The following is a 14,866-nucleotide window of genomic DNA, read 5'->3' on the forward strand; positions in this document are numbered from 1 at the left end:
AGGTACTATTAACTAAGATCACTTTAAATTAAAAATTTCCATTTGAGTTTTTTGAGCCTACAGTTGGTATGGGAAATTCAGTTCTCTGTCTGAGGGCTGTCTTGTGGATATCAGTTCTCAAGGGAGAATTTTTCTCCACTTATGCCAAAATCAAGAGAGATAAATGTCCCTTTCTGCATGGCTGGTTTATTTCTTATTGTTCCTTACAGAGCATGAGGAACTTTGGTGCCCCAGCTGTGGGTGGGGCTCTACAGAGCATATCTGAAGTGACTACTGAATTAAGGATCACCAGTGTAGTGGTAGATGCTATTGGTACCCTGCCCTGGTTCCCCTACTGGCTGGTGCATCGCTCCCCGGTTTCTGTAAATGTGCCAGTCATGGGGAGATCAGGTGACCCCTTTGATCTTCACCAAAAGTGTGTTCCTACTTATGTGATTCTGTGTGAAATGGAGCTCTTTATGGACATTGAGCATATAGATTATTAGAAATGAAAGGATCTTCCTGCAAAAATAGCTTCTGACAGATAAAATAGGGTCTGTTTTATTTCCCCTTAGTAAGTAATACACAGACAAACTAGGGTAATATCAGTAAGACACTAGCCGTAATTCTCTGGATAAATTGTTAAATAGACTTTCTAGTTCAAATCATTCTTAGGTAAACTGAGGAAAGAGAGAAAGAGAAGGGAGGCAGAGGGAGGGAGAAAGGGAGGAAGAAAGGACAGAAGGAAGGAAAGAGAAGGAAGGAAGATGTTCTTCATCCCTGATGGCCCCTGGACAGGCTAAATAGTGAAGTTATGAGGTGGAATGACCTGGAAGATCAAACTGGAGAATGCAGAGATGGTAATCTAATATGACCCGGCTATAAAGCCATACCACATCAACACCCTTCCTCTCTTACATGTGCTTTCCTCCTCTACCCATCTCCCTAGCTCACCAGAAGTTTCCTTGCTTCAGGGTCCCAGAAGTCACCATTAACTAATCCTCTGATGGGTGTCTCTTAAAAAAACTTTACAGTTTTCTTGATAGAGGTTTCGTAACTATTTGAATTAGGAAATCTGTTAAAATATGTCAAAAATTATTTGATAAACACCCCCTTCAAGAGATACAGCCTAATCTTCCTTTTGAGTAAGTGCTAGACTTAGTGACTCACTTCTAATGAGTAGAAAGTGGTAGAATAAATGGTGTAACTTCTGAAACTAGGTTATAGAAGGCATTGTGATTTTCTTCTTGCTCTCTCTCTCGGATCACTTGCTCTAGGGGAAACTAGTGGCTATGTTGTGAGGACACCCCATCAGCCCTATGGAGAGGTTCGCATGGGTAGTAATCAAAGTCTCCTGTTAGCCAGCAAGGATCCAAAGCCTTTCGCTAATAGCTATATGTGTGCGCCATCCTGCAAACAGATCTTCCAGCCCCAGTCAGGTCTTCCAATGGCTGTTGCCCTGCCTGAGATCCTGACTGTGCTATCCAGAATCAGAACTGCCCAGTAAAGCCACTCTCAAATTCTTGACCCACAGACACTGTATGAGATAATAATGTTTATTTTTTTAAGCTATTAAGTTTGGGGAACAATTTGTTGTGCAGCAATAGATAGCAAATAAATTCCCTCACATAAAATTATGCCTCATCAGAACAGGATAATTTGTGTTTATGGTAGATGTTTAGGTGTATTGATAGCCATCAGAAACCTAACAGTAATCACTAGGAGGCTGATGACTCAGGCCTCTTGTTCGCTTCCCCAGGGGCTGGCAATATTCTCAGGCAGGATAACTTGAAGGCCAACCATCGGTGTGGTGGCCATCTTTGGGCCTTCCAGCCCTAATTAGCTAGGTTAGATCTCCTGGTCCAGGTCTCAGGTTAGCTCAGGGCTATGGGTGTGTCCTTCTAGAAGAAGGCATATAATAGACAAACATTTTTGGATTTGGGTTTGGATCTCCATTCCATGGAGATGAGGCATCAGCCTCATCTTTAGCCTTGCCTGGATCTGGACAGGGGTGAAATAATTTATCATTTCTCTCAGTCACATGTCCCTATTCCCATTCCATCCAGGTTGTGTGAAGTTTTGGTGCTGGGTCAGGAAGGAGAAAGAATTGGAAGGGAAGTTGGAAATTATCCTAACTGTATAGCTTATGAAATCTCTATAAAATCTCTACCAAGACTTTGCTTGACTTCCAGGATGTGAGGAATTCTCCTGAGAACCTCTGGGGACATGGCTTGGTGGTGACTGAGGGAGAGGATTTCCTTCAGAACACTCAGAGACATTGGTGAGATGATCCCTTGATCTCGAAGCCACATGTTCACCTGGGTCTGGGAGCATTGGGTAGAGGAAAGGGGGGAACTGCCTACAAGGTACCTGGGCTGTGGAAGGGTCCTGGACTGTGACCGTGCTGAGCCTTTGCCCTTGTTGGCAAGGCCTCTCAATGGTCTGGCCTTCCCAGCTTATGCCCCCTAGGAGTCATTCTGTATAGAGCCACACATGACACTATGTGAACATAGAACCACCAGAGACAAGGCTTTGTATTGCACCCTTTGCAAAACTCAAAGAAACCACCTTCAAGTCCCTTATACAATAAGCAGGCTATCAAATTCCTTTAGAATTTGGTGCATGAGAAAGATATTTCTGCCTTGGGCAATCTTTTAAGTTTCTTTCAATCAGATAAGAAGAACTAGGCTACTCACTGCTCCTTCCTTGCCTTGCTGCTAGGAGGCCTCTAGTGCATTCTTGGTGCTTAAAGGCACCAGCTTGCCTCAGACTGGGTCCTGACTGGGCTTAGACTGGGTATCACCATCTTTCCACTCACCATGGCTGGACTTTGGTTCATTTACTTTTATTTTCAATAGCTTCTTGTACCTTTATTTTAACTACCTCACTTCCTTTGGATAGAGGGGATAGTCAGGAATGTGGGCACCTCTGCACCCTCCTGGTTGGTGGAACTGGCAGAAACCTATGTCCCAACATGGGTGCTGTGAAAAAAAGTCTTATGCTAGTGGTCGTGGCCTTGACCCCTCCTTTCATAGTCTGGAGACAAGGGAAACCACCATGAATGCAAAGTCCAGAGCTATCTGAATCAAGATACTGGGAAGGATGGTTATGGGGTAGCAGATGGCTCAGCTCCCCTAAAGGGCAGACGAAACCATTTTCCTCTCCTTTTTGTAACTACAAGGGCCTGAGATTAAGTAATCAAAGTTCCCATGTTCAGAAAAAGGAGAGAAAATGTGCGTGTGTGAGAGGAGAGAGGAAGAGAGAATACCAATTTGGGTGTGTGAGGTGGTGGGGCCCGAGGACCAGCCCCTAGATGGCGCTCCTGTGAGTCCCAGCTGTCACTGGGGAGGTCTCTGAGTACTCTTTCTAGAAGCGGACCTTCCAGGATGAGTCTGAGGCTGGGGTTGGCCAGAATCTGATCTGATGCCAGGGGGCCGAGATATAGGGAGGTGCCTGGAGGCAGGCAGCATGGTCCTGCTAGCAGAACTGCAGGTCCCAGGGCCCTGAGCCTTCTTGTCCAGGGTCTGGCTTTGGCTGGTAGAGTGAGGCGTGGTACCTGTAAAAAGAACCAAAACAAGAATGAGGATGTGGGAGAATTTGCTACAGTTTCCTAGTATTGAACTGGAGCCCTCTGGAGCTGCCCTGCTCTGTATGTAGATTTCAGTCCTATTCAGTGATATGAGAAAGGTCAGATCACCCTCAGGCATCTGGGGACACTGTGTGAACAGATTTGCTGCAGAAATATGGTCTTGGAGAACTAGATTTTGAATGCTAGCCTTAAGCTTGATTCTCTGAGCCCAGGTTTTCTTGGGTATAAAATTGGGACAATAATAACAGCCTTGCAGGTGGCTGCCAGGGTCTAATATGACGATGGAAGGGGCTGTGTAAACTGCGATCAGATCCAATTTTTAGCTTTTTAACTTACTTCTTAACCCCTCCCCTTACTCCAAATTAGGGGCAATTACTGTCTTGTTCTTCAAACCCAGTTCCTGGGACATAGGAATTGACTAAATTTCCACTGTGGATGGATGTGGCCCATGACAGAAGTCCAGGCTCTGATGTATATCACTTCCAGGTTGTCCTCTAGACAATTCTCCTTGTACTAGTTTGATGCAGGCAGAGTCACAGGATGGAAGGAACCAGGATCATCACTTGGGAAGAAAGTGACCATCAAGTAGAAACACCCAATTTGGACTAATATTGCATGAAAAGTAAACTTTTATTGTGTTTGAGCCATTAGCTGTTTGAGGTTCTTGAAGTATTCACCTTCAAGAAGAGGAGCAAAGTGAGGGCAGCAATAGAGGCTATTGGAATTTTCCAGGTTAAATGTTGACCATCTTCCTAAGCTCTCCCCTGTACTTAGTCCCACTGATGTGTTTGGATAACACTTTCACTTAAAAAATCAAATACTGCAGTACTGATTAATCAGTATACAACTGAAAGAGCTTTAGATCTGTAATAAAAACAAATTTGGAGAAGGGCCGACTTTAAAACAGCAGCCAGTAAAGAAAGCAGAGAAAGGAGTGGGTAAGGTGGACAGGTACGTTGGGACTCTGGGGACGTGAACTGACCACTGTCAAACCAGTGTAAGTTTCTTGGTTTCTCACAGAAAACATTTTATACACCTATTTTTCCTTCCATACCCTAAGTCCATCAGCATCCAAAGATGTCCGTTCCATTTTTTGTTTTGTTGGTAATTACAACAAAATATTGCATTTACTCCATTTCTTGAAATGTGTGGAAAATTAGGTGATTTCAAATAGTTTCCTCAGCTCCACAATGAGCTGCCAGTCACTCTTATGCATTTCGTCTCTGAACCAGTCTTTGAGGCTGTCAATGGACTGCTGGCTTATATTACTGACAAGAATGTCTTTAGCTTCCAAACATCTTCCATACATTTTGGGAGACTCACCAGGGATGAGTTCTATTTTGACAGACTTTTGTCCTCTTTTTGCAACATCCACTTGTTTACTTATTACCTTAACAGCAGCTTGTTACTATTCCAATATCAACAAGATGTTTGCTAGGGATGCACACTGGTGGCCCTTGTTCCTCCTGACTTTCCACAGTCATTCCTTTCACTGGTGGATCTCGAGAGTTGAAAATAAACTGATGGAGGATTTTCATCTTGTAGAGAAATACTGCTATGTGTTTAAATTCTTGTTTCTGTTTCTTGTAGTCTTGCCTATATGTTGTAAAGGCATCAAATAAATGATAAATAATTTCTGCACTAAAAATTCTAACTCCTAAACTATCAGCCATTTCTTGTGCATCTTGTTCAATTCTTACACCAAAGGCCAAAATCCCAGCATACTGACACTTTAATTTTAAAGCAGGGACAATTCTTGGAAAATGAGATCACCTCAGAGATGGTCTCTTTCAATTTGACCTTTCCTCACTCTCAAGGTGGAGATGGTTTTTGATTAGTCCCCTTCAAAGCCCTGTGACACTTTCTTTGGAATGTATGTGGCCATTTCTCATCCTTTTAATTTAGATATTCCAGTGCTTTTCTTTTTAAAGCGAATACAAATATGTAGCAGCTGCTATGTGTAAATCTCCCTATTCCTTCTCCTAAAGAAATAATTCAAAACAACATAGAAAACAATACCTCCCCCAACCCCAGGTAGCTGTGATCCATGTCAGCCAGCACGTCGAGCATCTTAAAGAGGTTGGGGTGGGACACCAATAGTGCTCCTACATTGCATTTAGTAGCCAGGCATTAAGTGGTTATGACATGGGAACTGACAGACTCAGAAGAGAAAGTGAAGAAGCCAAAATCCTAAGAAGAACAATCACCACAGACAATGTCATGAGAGACTTGGAGGATAGAAATGAGTGAGACAACCTTGCAGGACAAGTGGTGGTATTTCCCCACTTTACAGAGACTCTTGTACCTCCTCCTCCCAGCTCATATTCATTGGTCCTTGTGCCAGGAATTCTGTAAAGCACTTTACACGCTATGATTTATCCTTATTTTAACTGGCCCAGCTTTATACAGCCAATAATCATCTGAATCTATTCTAATCTCAGATCTGCCTGATTTAACAACATAGGTTCTTACACCTTTCCATGTGGCCTTGTAGGAAGTAGTCGTCATGAAATAGAATTTACCTGCTTTGGTGAGTTGAAGCTGGGTGGCATTTTTGGAGCTGCCTTTACCTGTGTCCTCTGAATCTCTGGCTGTGGCTCTGCCTTTGACAGATTTGTGGCTCTTCTCAACTTCACGGAGCTGCAGGAAAATATTAGCAGTTGGTCCTGGCCAGGGAAATGGGTGTGAGGCTCAGGATGGTACGATCTAGAAGGCAAGGACTCTGTCTTCAGTTCTTGGGAACTACCTTAAATGGCCTGTTGTTAGTCCTCATGACTGACTGGCCAGGGCAGCAGCCTGAGACTCAGGTTTGCACAGTATTTGAAGGAGCATCTGGCCCAGGGAGGGAGAGGTGGGGACAGAAGCTTTCCATTCCTCTAGTTCAATGGTTTTCTTTATCTGGGCAGGAGCCTTGTAAGATAAGGAAGTGGGGGGAGAGGCATCGAGGAAGCAAGGAAGATGGCCTAAGTTGGGTCCCCCATCTATGGAGTGTAGGGTGCTGGAAGAGCAGACCCCAAATAGCCTCAGGATATAAATGCATGCTGTAGAATCTCATGTGGCTGCTTCCTATTACACATATTTTTGAATTTGCTTTAGAAGGCCATTTAGAGTATACAACTGGGTTCACAGAGAAAATTAGCAAAAAACAAAAACATGACATCTTTTACTTTTCAGAATAAAGCTTGTGATGGACTCACCGCTTGGATTTTCTTCCTCAGTTGGGCATTAGCTCGGGAAAGGCTTTTGGAAACTGAGTTCAGGTAGTAGATGGCCAGGCTGCAAGAAAGAAGCATGCCTCCTGTGGTACTGCAATCTTGGAAAATGATGAGCTGGATGCCCTTCTGGAGGAATCAAGGCATGCTTCCTGGAATCGGTGCCAAGGCTTTTGCCTCTGGGATGGGTGCAGTGAGATCCTACCATCCCAAGTTCCCCACTTAACGTGGAGAAGGTCCAGAACGTCCCTGCTCGCTAGTTCTCTTTGATTGAACGTGGAAATGACCTACGCATTTCTAGATCTCAGAGTGCTTGATAAAGGTTGGCTTAGGGAATCAATCATCCCTCTTCTGGGAAATCTAAAGAGGTGGAGGAGTGGCAGGGTTTCTTGTCTGCACAAGAAACTGTATTTCCTGGGTACCTGCCCTGTGCCAGGCTCTGTGCCATGTGCATTGCACCTCACACCTGACTGGTTTTGATGGAACTCCATGAAATAGAAATGATGACTCCCATCTTTACGGATCAGTATCCTGGAATTCAGAGAGGTTAAATAATTTGTCCAAAGTCACCTCATCTTTGGTATTCCTCAGAGTCCACATTTGAAGCTAAAGCTCTTTTCACAATCTTCAAGTGCTCAGAGAATCAAAGGTGCTAAGTACCTGCTCCAAGTTTGCATAGAAACACAACTGCAGATGCCCTGGAGGTTCCTTGCTCAGGGTGCACTGAAGGGAATGTCTGTCCTGGGCTGGTGACTTTCAGAGTCCAGCCCCTACTAGCTGACTGGGTGTCCTTTGAGGCTGTAGTTGCTCTTTTACAGGACCTACACTCTGGGCTACGACCTGGACTGTATCACTTGTGAACTGAGGGGTCACAAAAGCCAGGGTGCTACTTGGATTAGCTGTTCTGCTAGCCCACAGTCCTTGAGGCTGTTTCCAAATTTAGTATTTCCCCTCACTGCCTGCAAGGGTCAGGTTTGGTGTATGGGTTCCAGAATTTTCTCATGTGGTCACAGCGCAGTCCAGGTTGTCATATCATGCCAAGACTAGAAGTGGAGGATGTTTGAAATTGAGGATGTGAGGAAATACACCTACTTTGGAGAGAATAATTCAAGCACTAGCTAAAAAGAATAAAGAAACACATACCTATGATCCAGCAGTTCTACTTCTAGAAGTCTAAGAGAAACTCACATTTGCACAAGAGGACATATATAAGGAGCGCATTAACAATAGCAAAAAAGTGGAAACAACCTAATTAGGTCTGTGCAGAGAAACAAACTAATTTATTCATTCATACAATGAAACACAATAGAGGCATTAAAATCTGTACTCACATATCCACGTGGTAAGTCCCCCAAACACTTGAATAAAGAAAGCTATGTAGTGTGAACCAAAGTTTAAAACTCAGAAAATAATAGTACATACACATGTGATAGAAGTACCAAAATATGCATGGAAATGATTAAAACTAACCCCAATAGTGGTTACCTTTGGAGAGGGAAGAAGAGAGAAGGATTGGGTAGGGCTCGAAGTGTATCTATAACATTTTATTTCTCTTAAAAAGAGAGACAGATCTGAAGCAAATATTGCCAAATGTTAACACCTGTTTAATCTTGTGATCACATAATTTTCTGTAGGTCAGGAATATTTCATAATTTGAAGAAAGCATGTCCAAATAGGTATTTATAAAGGAAAAACCTAATTTTCACAATACATTTTTGATCACAGTAATTCAAATTTAGGACTTGCTTCCCGCCTTCTTTTCCTTCTTAGTTTCCTCCTTCCTTGAGCATTCATTGTTTGCCTACTATGAGGCTGTTGTCGGGAATACAGAAATCATCAGACCCACCCACTCTCCTCAGGGATTTCTCAGTCTTTGAGAGGGATAGTGGTGAATGGTGATGTTACACTGCACAGGGTGCTCTGTAGAGAAGCCCCGTGGGCCCAACCAAGGACAGACTGCATCGGCCCCTCAGCTTTCACAGAGACTCAGAGCCCAGAGATCTTTGATATTTCTTGTGAATGTTTAGGAGGGTGTTGCAGATGCTGTCAGTACTCACTCATATTCCTTGGCCCCTATCTTTCAGTGTGCTCCCTGAAAGACTTGCAACTGCCAATACCTTCACCTCTGTGCCAGAGGCTTCCCTTGCATCCCCCTCCACAGAGACTATTCCACCCAGGAACACAGCTGACCCAAATTGCTGGGTAATGAACCAATACTTCTCCCCTCCCACATCTCCCAGTAGCACTCAACTTTGGGCACAAATGCCCCAGATCCCTCATCTTTGAGCAGAGTAACTTGGAAGCACACTATTTTCCAGAGTTCTCCAGGACTAAAGTCTTCCAGTGGTAATAAAACACCTTCCTATTCCTTTTGTCTGTCTTCCCTACCACCCTCCCAATAAGCTACTTGCATTTGAATCTTTGTCTCAGGATCTGCTTCCGGGCAATCCATGCTAAGAGGGCATGACGGAGGGACCCGCTGATGAAGTCTCAACTGCAAGGGGGAGGTTCCCATGAGGCAGAGCCATGAGCCCTGGCTAACTTACAACATCAGCAGGATGGCTGGAATGATCAAGCCTGGATTGGCGAGGAAAGCAAAGATCTTGCCCAGGAAGGTTGGGAAATCGTTTTCAACTGTCTCTTGGATGATGTCGTACATTCTGTTTTTCCCACTGGAAAGAAGAGAGGATACGTTACAGGCCCCGCAGGTCCAAAGGTGTCACTCACCACTGCTTTCCTGAAAGAGCCGGAAAATGGACTGCAAGTAAAAAGTTCCCCAAGAGGGGCTGCCATTTTGGTAAGGGATCAGAGCTAGGACAGTGCTCTGGCTTGCCAGCTTCCTGTCCTTGGTACCTCACAACTTCTCAAACTGCATTGATGTCCTGTGTCTAACATCTTCCTCATCTTATACTCTCATGGCAGAAAATATGATCACAGTGCTTCCTCTAGGAAACCTGCATAGAAACAGTTCTCCAGAGGCTGATGTGATGGACAACCTCATGGTGCCTCTCAAAAATACTTACAATTAGTCTTCAGGTTATAATTCCAGGAAATTGGATTGCCAACCCCTGATCAACATTTTACATAAGAGAAAAATGAAATTTCTAACTGTGACATTTTGGAGAGCACTTTTAATTTGACAGTCCCATACTCAATGTTTTATATGAATTTATAACAATTTCCTGGTCAGTTCACAGCCCTAATTTTTATTTTCTTCGAATACCTAAGAACTACTATGTAGACTGACTTCCACAAATGCCTGCCCAGAGATCACTGGCCACTGCTGGCTTTTGGTTGGTAGTTTTGGTGCCAAGAAGTGGACTTTGGGGTTGAAATTCCCAGTTCAAATTTTTGCTTCTCCATTTATTAACTGTAGGACACCTTGGACAATTTATTTTCTTTCTGCCTGTATTCATACCTTTGATCTTCCAACTAGAGTGGTACTGTCCAATGTGGCCATTAAAAATAAAATTAAACCTAAGTAAAATAAAATATTTAGTCTCTTAGTCACACATTTCAAGTACTCAATAGTCACGTGGCTAGTAGCTACTCTGAAGAGCAGACATGGAATTTTTTCATCATATAGAAAATTCTATTGGACAATGATGCAGAGGTTTGATATCTTTGGTCAAGATACTGAAAAATTCTCAGCCTTAGTTTCCACATCTGTATAACATAATATTATAAGTATAATAATAGTACTTGCCTCAGGATATTGTTATGAATTTGTATAACACATTAAGTATGGGGCTGTCAAATTATAAGTGCCTCCCAAAATGTCACAACTAGAAGCTTCATTTTTCTCTAATGTATAGTTGTTGATCAGGGGTTGGCAAGTAATTATCCATGGACCAAATTGGCTTGCCACCTGCTTTTATATGGCATGAGAGCTAAGAATGGTTTTTATGTTTTTAAATGGTTGAAAATTTTTCAAAAGAAGGATAATATTTTTGTGGCACATAAAAATTGAAGTATAAAATTCAAACCTCAGTGTCTATAAGTAAAGTGTTATTGGAACACAGTCATGCCTATTTATTTATGCATTATCTATGGTTGTTTGTGTCCTATAATGGCAGACACAAACAGTTGTGTCAGATACGATCTGTGGCCATTGCAATGCTTAGCACTGTTGCATAGCATGCTACAAATTGCAATGATAACATGACAGCATTTCAAGTGCCATACATATCACCATATTATGACATTTAATTAATTGCCTTTATTACCAGTGCATACTCATCACGTAAAAACAAGGAGAGTAAGGTGAACTTCAAATGTTATGCTTTTAAGTCACAGCAGACTGGATTATTTTGTCATTGGATCATGATGTATTAGATGATATCTTAGTTTTCAGAGCCTGCTGTAACAAATTACCACATTGGTGTTTTAAAACAATACATGTCTATTCTCTTGCCATTCTGGAGGCCAAAAGTCAAATGGTTTCACTGGGCTGAAACCAACGTGTTGTCAGGGCTGTTCTCCCTTCAGAGTGAGGCTCTAGGGAAGAATGTGCCTTTTCTCAGCCTCTAGAGCTTCGTTCCTTGCATTCTTTGGTTTATGGCACCTTCCTTTCTCCATCTTCAAAGCCAGCAGAATAGAATCTTCAAATCTCTTTCTGCTTCCACAGACAGTCACATCATTTTCTGCTTTTATAAGAGCACTTATAAAAACACTTGTGATTTAGGCTCACCTGAATAATCTCCATAGATCAAGATCCTTAACCTAATCACACTGACAAACGCCCTTTTGCTATGTAAATTAATGCCCACAGGTTCCATAAATTAGAACCTAGATATCTTCAGGAGCCATATTCAGCTCACCACAATCTGCGAGCCAGATTGTCTCTGTTGAAACTACTCAGTTCTGCTGTTGTAGCAAGCAGCGGCCACAGATCACAGGTAAGCAAGAGGGCATGGCTGTGTTCCAATAAAATTTTATTTACAAAAATAGGTAGTGGTCTGGATTTGGTCCACAGGCTATAGATTACCAACCCTTCTAACTATACGCTCTGCATTGCTGGCCATCTGATTCATTTATGTTTCCTGTCTGGATCTGGTCCAAACCCTAAGTCCCTCCCTGTAAAAGTGAATTTCTGTGAGGTGAAGAGTCTAGTTTGAGCATTGACCATAAACCAGGTGTTCTCTTCTAGACAGTGAGTATAAAGCAATGAGAAAGGAAGCAAAAATCACACCCTCATGGAGCTTCTGTCCTGGCGGGGGAGACAGACAACAAAATAAGATAAATAAGCAAAAGAAATGGCATGTTAGATGTTGAAAAGGAGCAATGATAAGCAGAGACAATGATAAGAAGTGTATGTGTATGAGTGGACATTTTAGTTAGGGTCTCCAGACAAGGCCTCACTGAAAAGGTGACCTTTGAATAAAAACTTGAAGTAAGTGAGAAAACAGCTGTGAAAATATCTAAAGGATGAATGTTCCATCTGTTGGTAAGTTTTCATCAGAAGAGTGACAGGAAAGAAGTGGCGGCTATGTTTCCTTCTGAGCTACAATTATAGATCTCTTCCGCTGCTACCTGGGTGTAGGCTGTCAGGGCCTCTCAGGGTAGTAGATGAAGTAAGCATGGGGCAGATGGCCATGGCCAGGCATGGTACAGGCCCACCCACTAACCTCCTGCCTGGGGACGGGGACAGCCTGAGCAAAGGTGCACTGGCGTTTGTACCCAGAGCCCAGTCCTCCAAACCTGCTCAGGAAGAAGCCAAAAGAGGCTTTGACCACTTGTACCATGTGATTTTTCTCTTCAGCCTGGTGTCCCAGGTCTTCGACAGCTCAGCACGTCCTTCCACTGTAGATCTAGCCCCACTTTTCCTTCTGTCTGAGCCCCTGTTCAGCAAGATCACATTCTGCTGTGAGCATTCCTGCTAATATCTCCTCTGAGCTCCCATGGCACTCACTGTGGGGCACCAGCCACAGGGTTTTATCTAGGTAAGTCTCTTACAAATCGAGAAGTACTAGATCAAAGTATGTGGGTCCCTATTGGTAGGCAGGGCTGTTACTAGAGTGAGGTTAGTGAGGCCCTGGGGTGCAAAATTTAAGGAGGTAGTCACTCTTAGGGTCGTGCAAGTGCAGGGTCAGTGCCTCACCTGCCTCACTCTACACCTGGACGGGCGTTACCTGAAAACAGGTCTGTGGTCAGTAAGAATGGAAACACTGACGTGCACATCTTATCGCATGATTCCTCTGAGCCTTTAACAAAGGAGCATTTCTCAGAAGATGGCAGACAAAAGGGCAGCACGTTCCAAACTGTTTTAACCACAGACCCCTTTTCATGGAATAGAGAGAGGGGTTTGTTTCTACATTTGAAAAGAGAGCAGTAGATAGATGAATATTATTTCTCCATCTACCTCCTTACATAATTAGTTATCTCTTTACACAACGTCCCGTCTCCTAAACTAGTCTGACTTATACCCTGAACTCACAGTGCTGGCAAATGCTCCGTAGATCGTGGGGACCTATCAAGAGTCTCAGTAGCGACTTTACATTTGAATGACATTTGTCAGTGTATGTTCCCGTCATCTTCAGAATACCCGCCCTCCCATTATGTTACTCATCCTACGGTAAGGTATTCCAGTAGATTATCCATCCATAAGTTAAAAAGTTAGAACTGTGCTGGTAGCCATTAGCCACATGTGGTTATTTAAATTAAAATTAAAATGAAAAAAATTAGAAATTCAATTTCTTGGCCCTCATTTCAAGTGCTCACAGCCACAGGTGGCTGGTGGCTACCATATTAGATAGTGCAGACATAGAACATTTCCAACTTGCAAAAAACTGTTGAATAGCACTAAGGATTTGCCCAATGCTCTATGGCCTTTTGCAGGCTGATGTGACACCAGAATTGGAATTCTGAGCCAGTGTTCTCTGAGCAGACTGCCTCAGGAGGGGAGCTCCTCTTAGTAACCAAGACTGTGCACCTGAATGGTCCGCAGTCAAAGGAGGGTGGGAGGGACATGATGGTGTAGGCCACCGGCAGGAGGCTGAGGAAGAGCACCAGCAGCAGGAGGCCCATGTAGAAGTTGTTGGAACGGGAGGCTTTGAACACGCGTTCGTGGGGGACGTTGCTGCTCATCACTGCCCAGCACTGGAAGTACATGGAGGTCAGCAGGCGCAGCACGTTGATGCCCACCAGTCCCGGAGCATAGAAAGAGCCCATCCTGGAGGGGCAGAAACCGCACACCTGGTTGGCCTGGCAGCAAGAGAGGCCAGGGAAAGATGACAGAAGGAGGTGGGATGGATGGGTTAGGGGAATAAAGCCTTGCTGCTTTCTCTGCAGGTCCCAAGGGATGGGGTCTCCCATTTAACTAGGACATATATCAGCAAGCCATAGCCATGCAGGTACAGGGAGACACTCCAAGTATTCGTGGCTTGGGTTCTGGCCAGAAGTTAACTGCTGCCTCACCACCAGGCATCTAGCAAATTACATAGCCTCTCTGGTGCTCCATGGTCTCCCTAAAGGAACACTGCTGCTCAGAAAAGCATTTGAAAAGTCCTTAAATTAAGAGAATTTGATTTTGGCTTGCAGTGAGCCCTCGGAACCTTGACAATCTTGGCTGAAGTTCCGCAGCCTCCTCTAACTCCCTTCTCAGAGGAGGAAATTTCTTAGTTCATTTGTCTCCCTCCTCTCCCTCCATCTTTCTTTCTTTCCTTTCTTTTCCTCCTCTTTCCCTCATCTCTCCCTTTCTCCTCCTTCCTTCCCTCCCTACTTTTTCCTTTCTTCCTTCTTCCTTTTCTCCTCCTTCCTTTCTGCCCTCTTTCTTCTGTTATTCCTTCTCTCTCTCCTTCTCTCCCCTTCTCTCCTTCCCTCCCTATGTCCACGGTAGCTCAGGGGTGCTCCAGACGCTGTCCTGCTTCTCATTTAGTCCTGCCCTCAATTTTTCATGTGAAAGAAGGGAGCTCAAAGAGGCCAGCCTCTCCACAGAGACAAAGCCCGAGATTCTAGTATTTTAACTCCCTAGATGAGGTGATCCCTGAAATGGATAACTCACCAGATCATTCCTTGGTTGAAGATCAAACCAAGTACATTTCCACTAATATCAAACTCCGCATATGAAGGCTGGTGGGTGAGGGGG

The 14,866-nt window shown here is 43.8% G+C and overlaps 1 protein-coding gene across 1 annotated transcript in view; it reads right to left on the reverse strand.

Moving 5' to 3' along the window:
• Positions 1 to 3,317: 3,317 nt before the first annotated feature.
• Positions 3,318 to 14,866, reverse strand: part of TMC2 (transmembrane channel like 2) — a 52,094-nt gene continuing 40,545 nt past the window's right edge. The window contains exons 15-20 of the mRNA XM_039863703.1: positions 14,783 to 14,850; positions 13,712 to 13,951; positions 9,327 to 9,452; positions 6,766 to 6,844; positions 6,091 to 6,208; positions 3,318 to 3,535 (exon numbers count right to left, since the gene is read on the reverse strand). Coding sequence (XP_039719637.1) covers positions 3,318 to 3,535; positions 6,091 to 6,208; positions 6,766 to 6,844; positions 9,327 to 9,452; positions 13,712 to 13,951; positions 14,783 to 14,850 — 849 coding nt within the window. The remainder of the gene's footprint in view (positions 3,536 to 6,090; positions 6,209 to 6,765; positions 6,845 to 9,326; positions 9,453 to 13,711; positions 13,952 to 14,782; positions 14,851 to 14,866) is intronic.

Source organism: Pteropus medius, unplaced genomic scaffold (genome assembly GCF_902729225.1).
Source record: "Pteropus medius unplaced genomic scaffold, Ma_sr-lr_union100, whole genome shotgun sequence".
Classification (NCBI taxonomy): Eukaryota; Metazoa; Chordata; class Mammalia; order Chiroptera; family Pteropodidae; genus Pteropus; species Pteropus medius.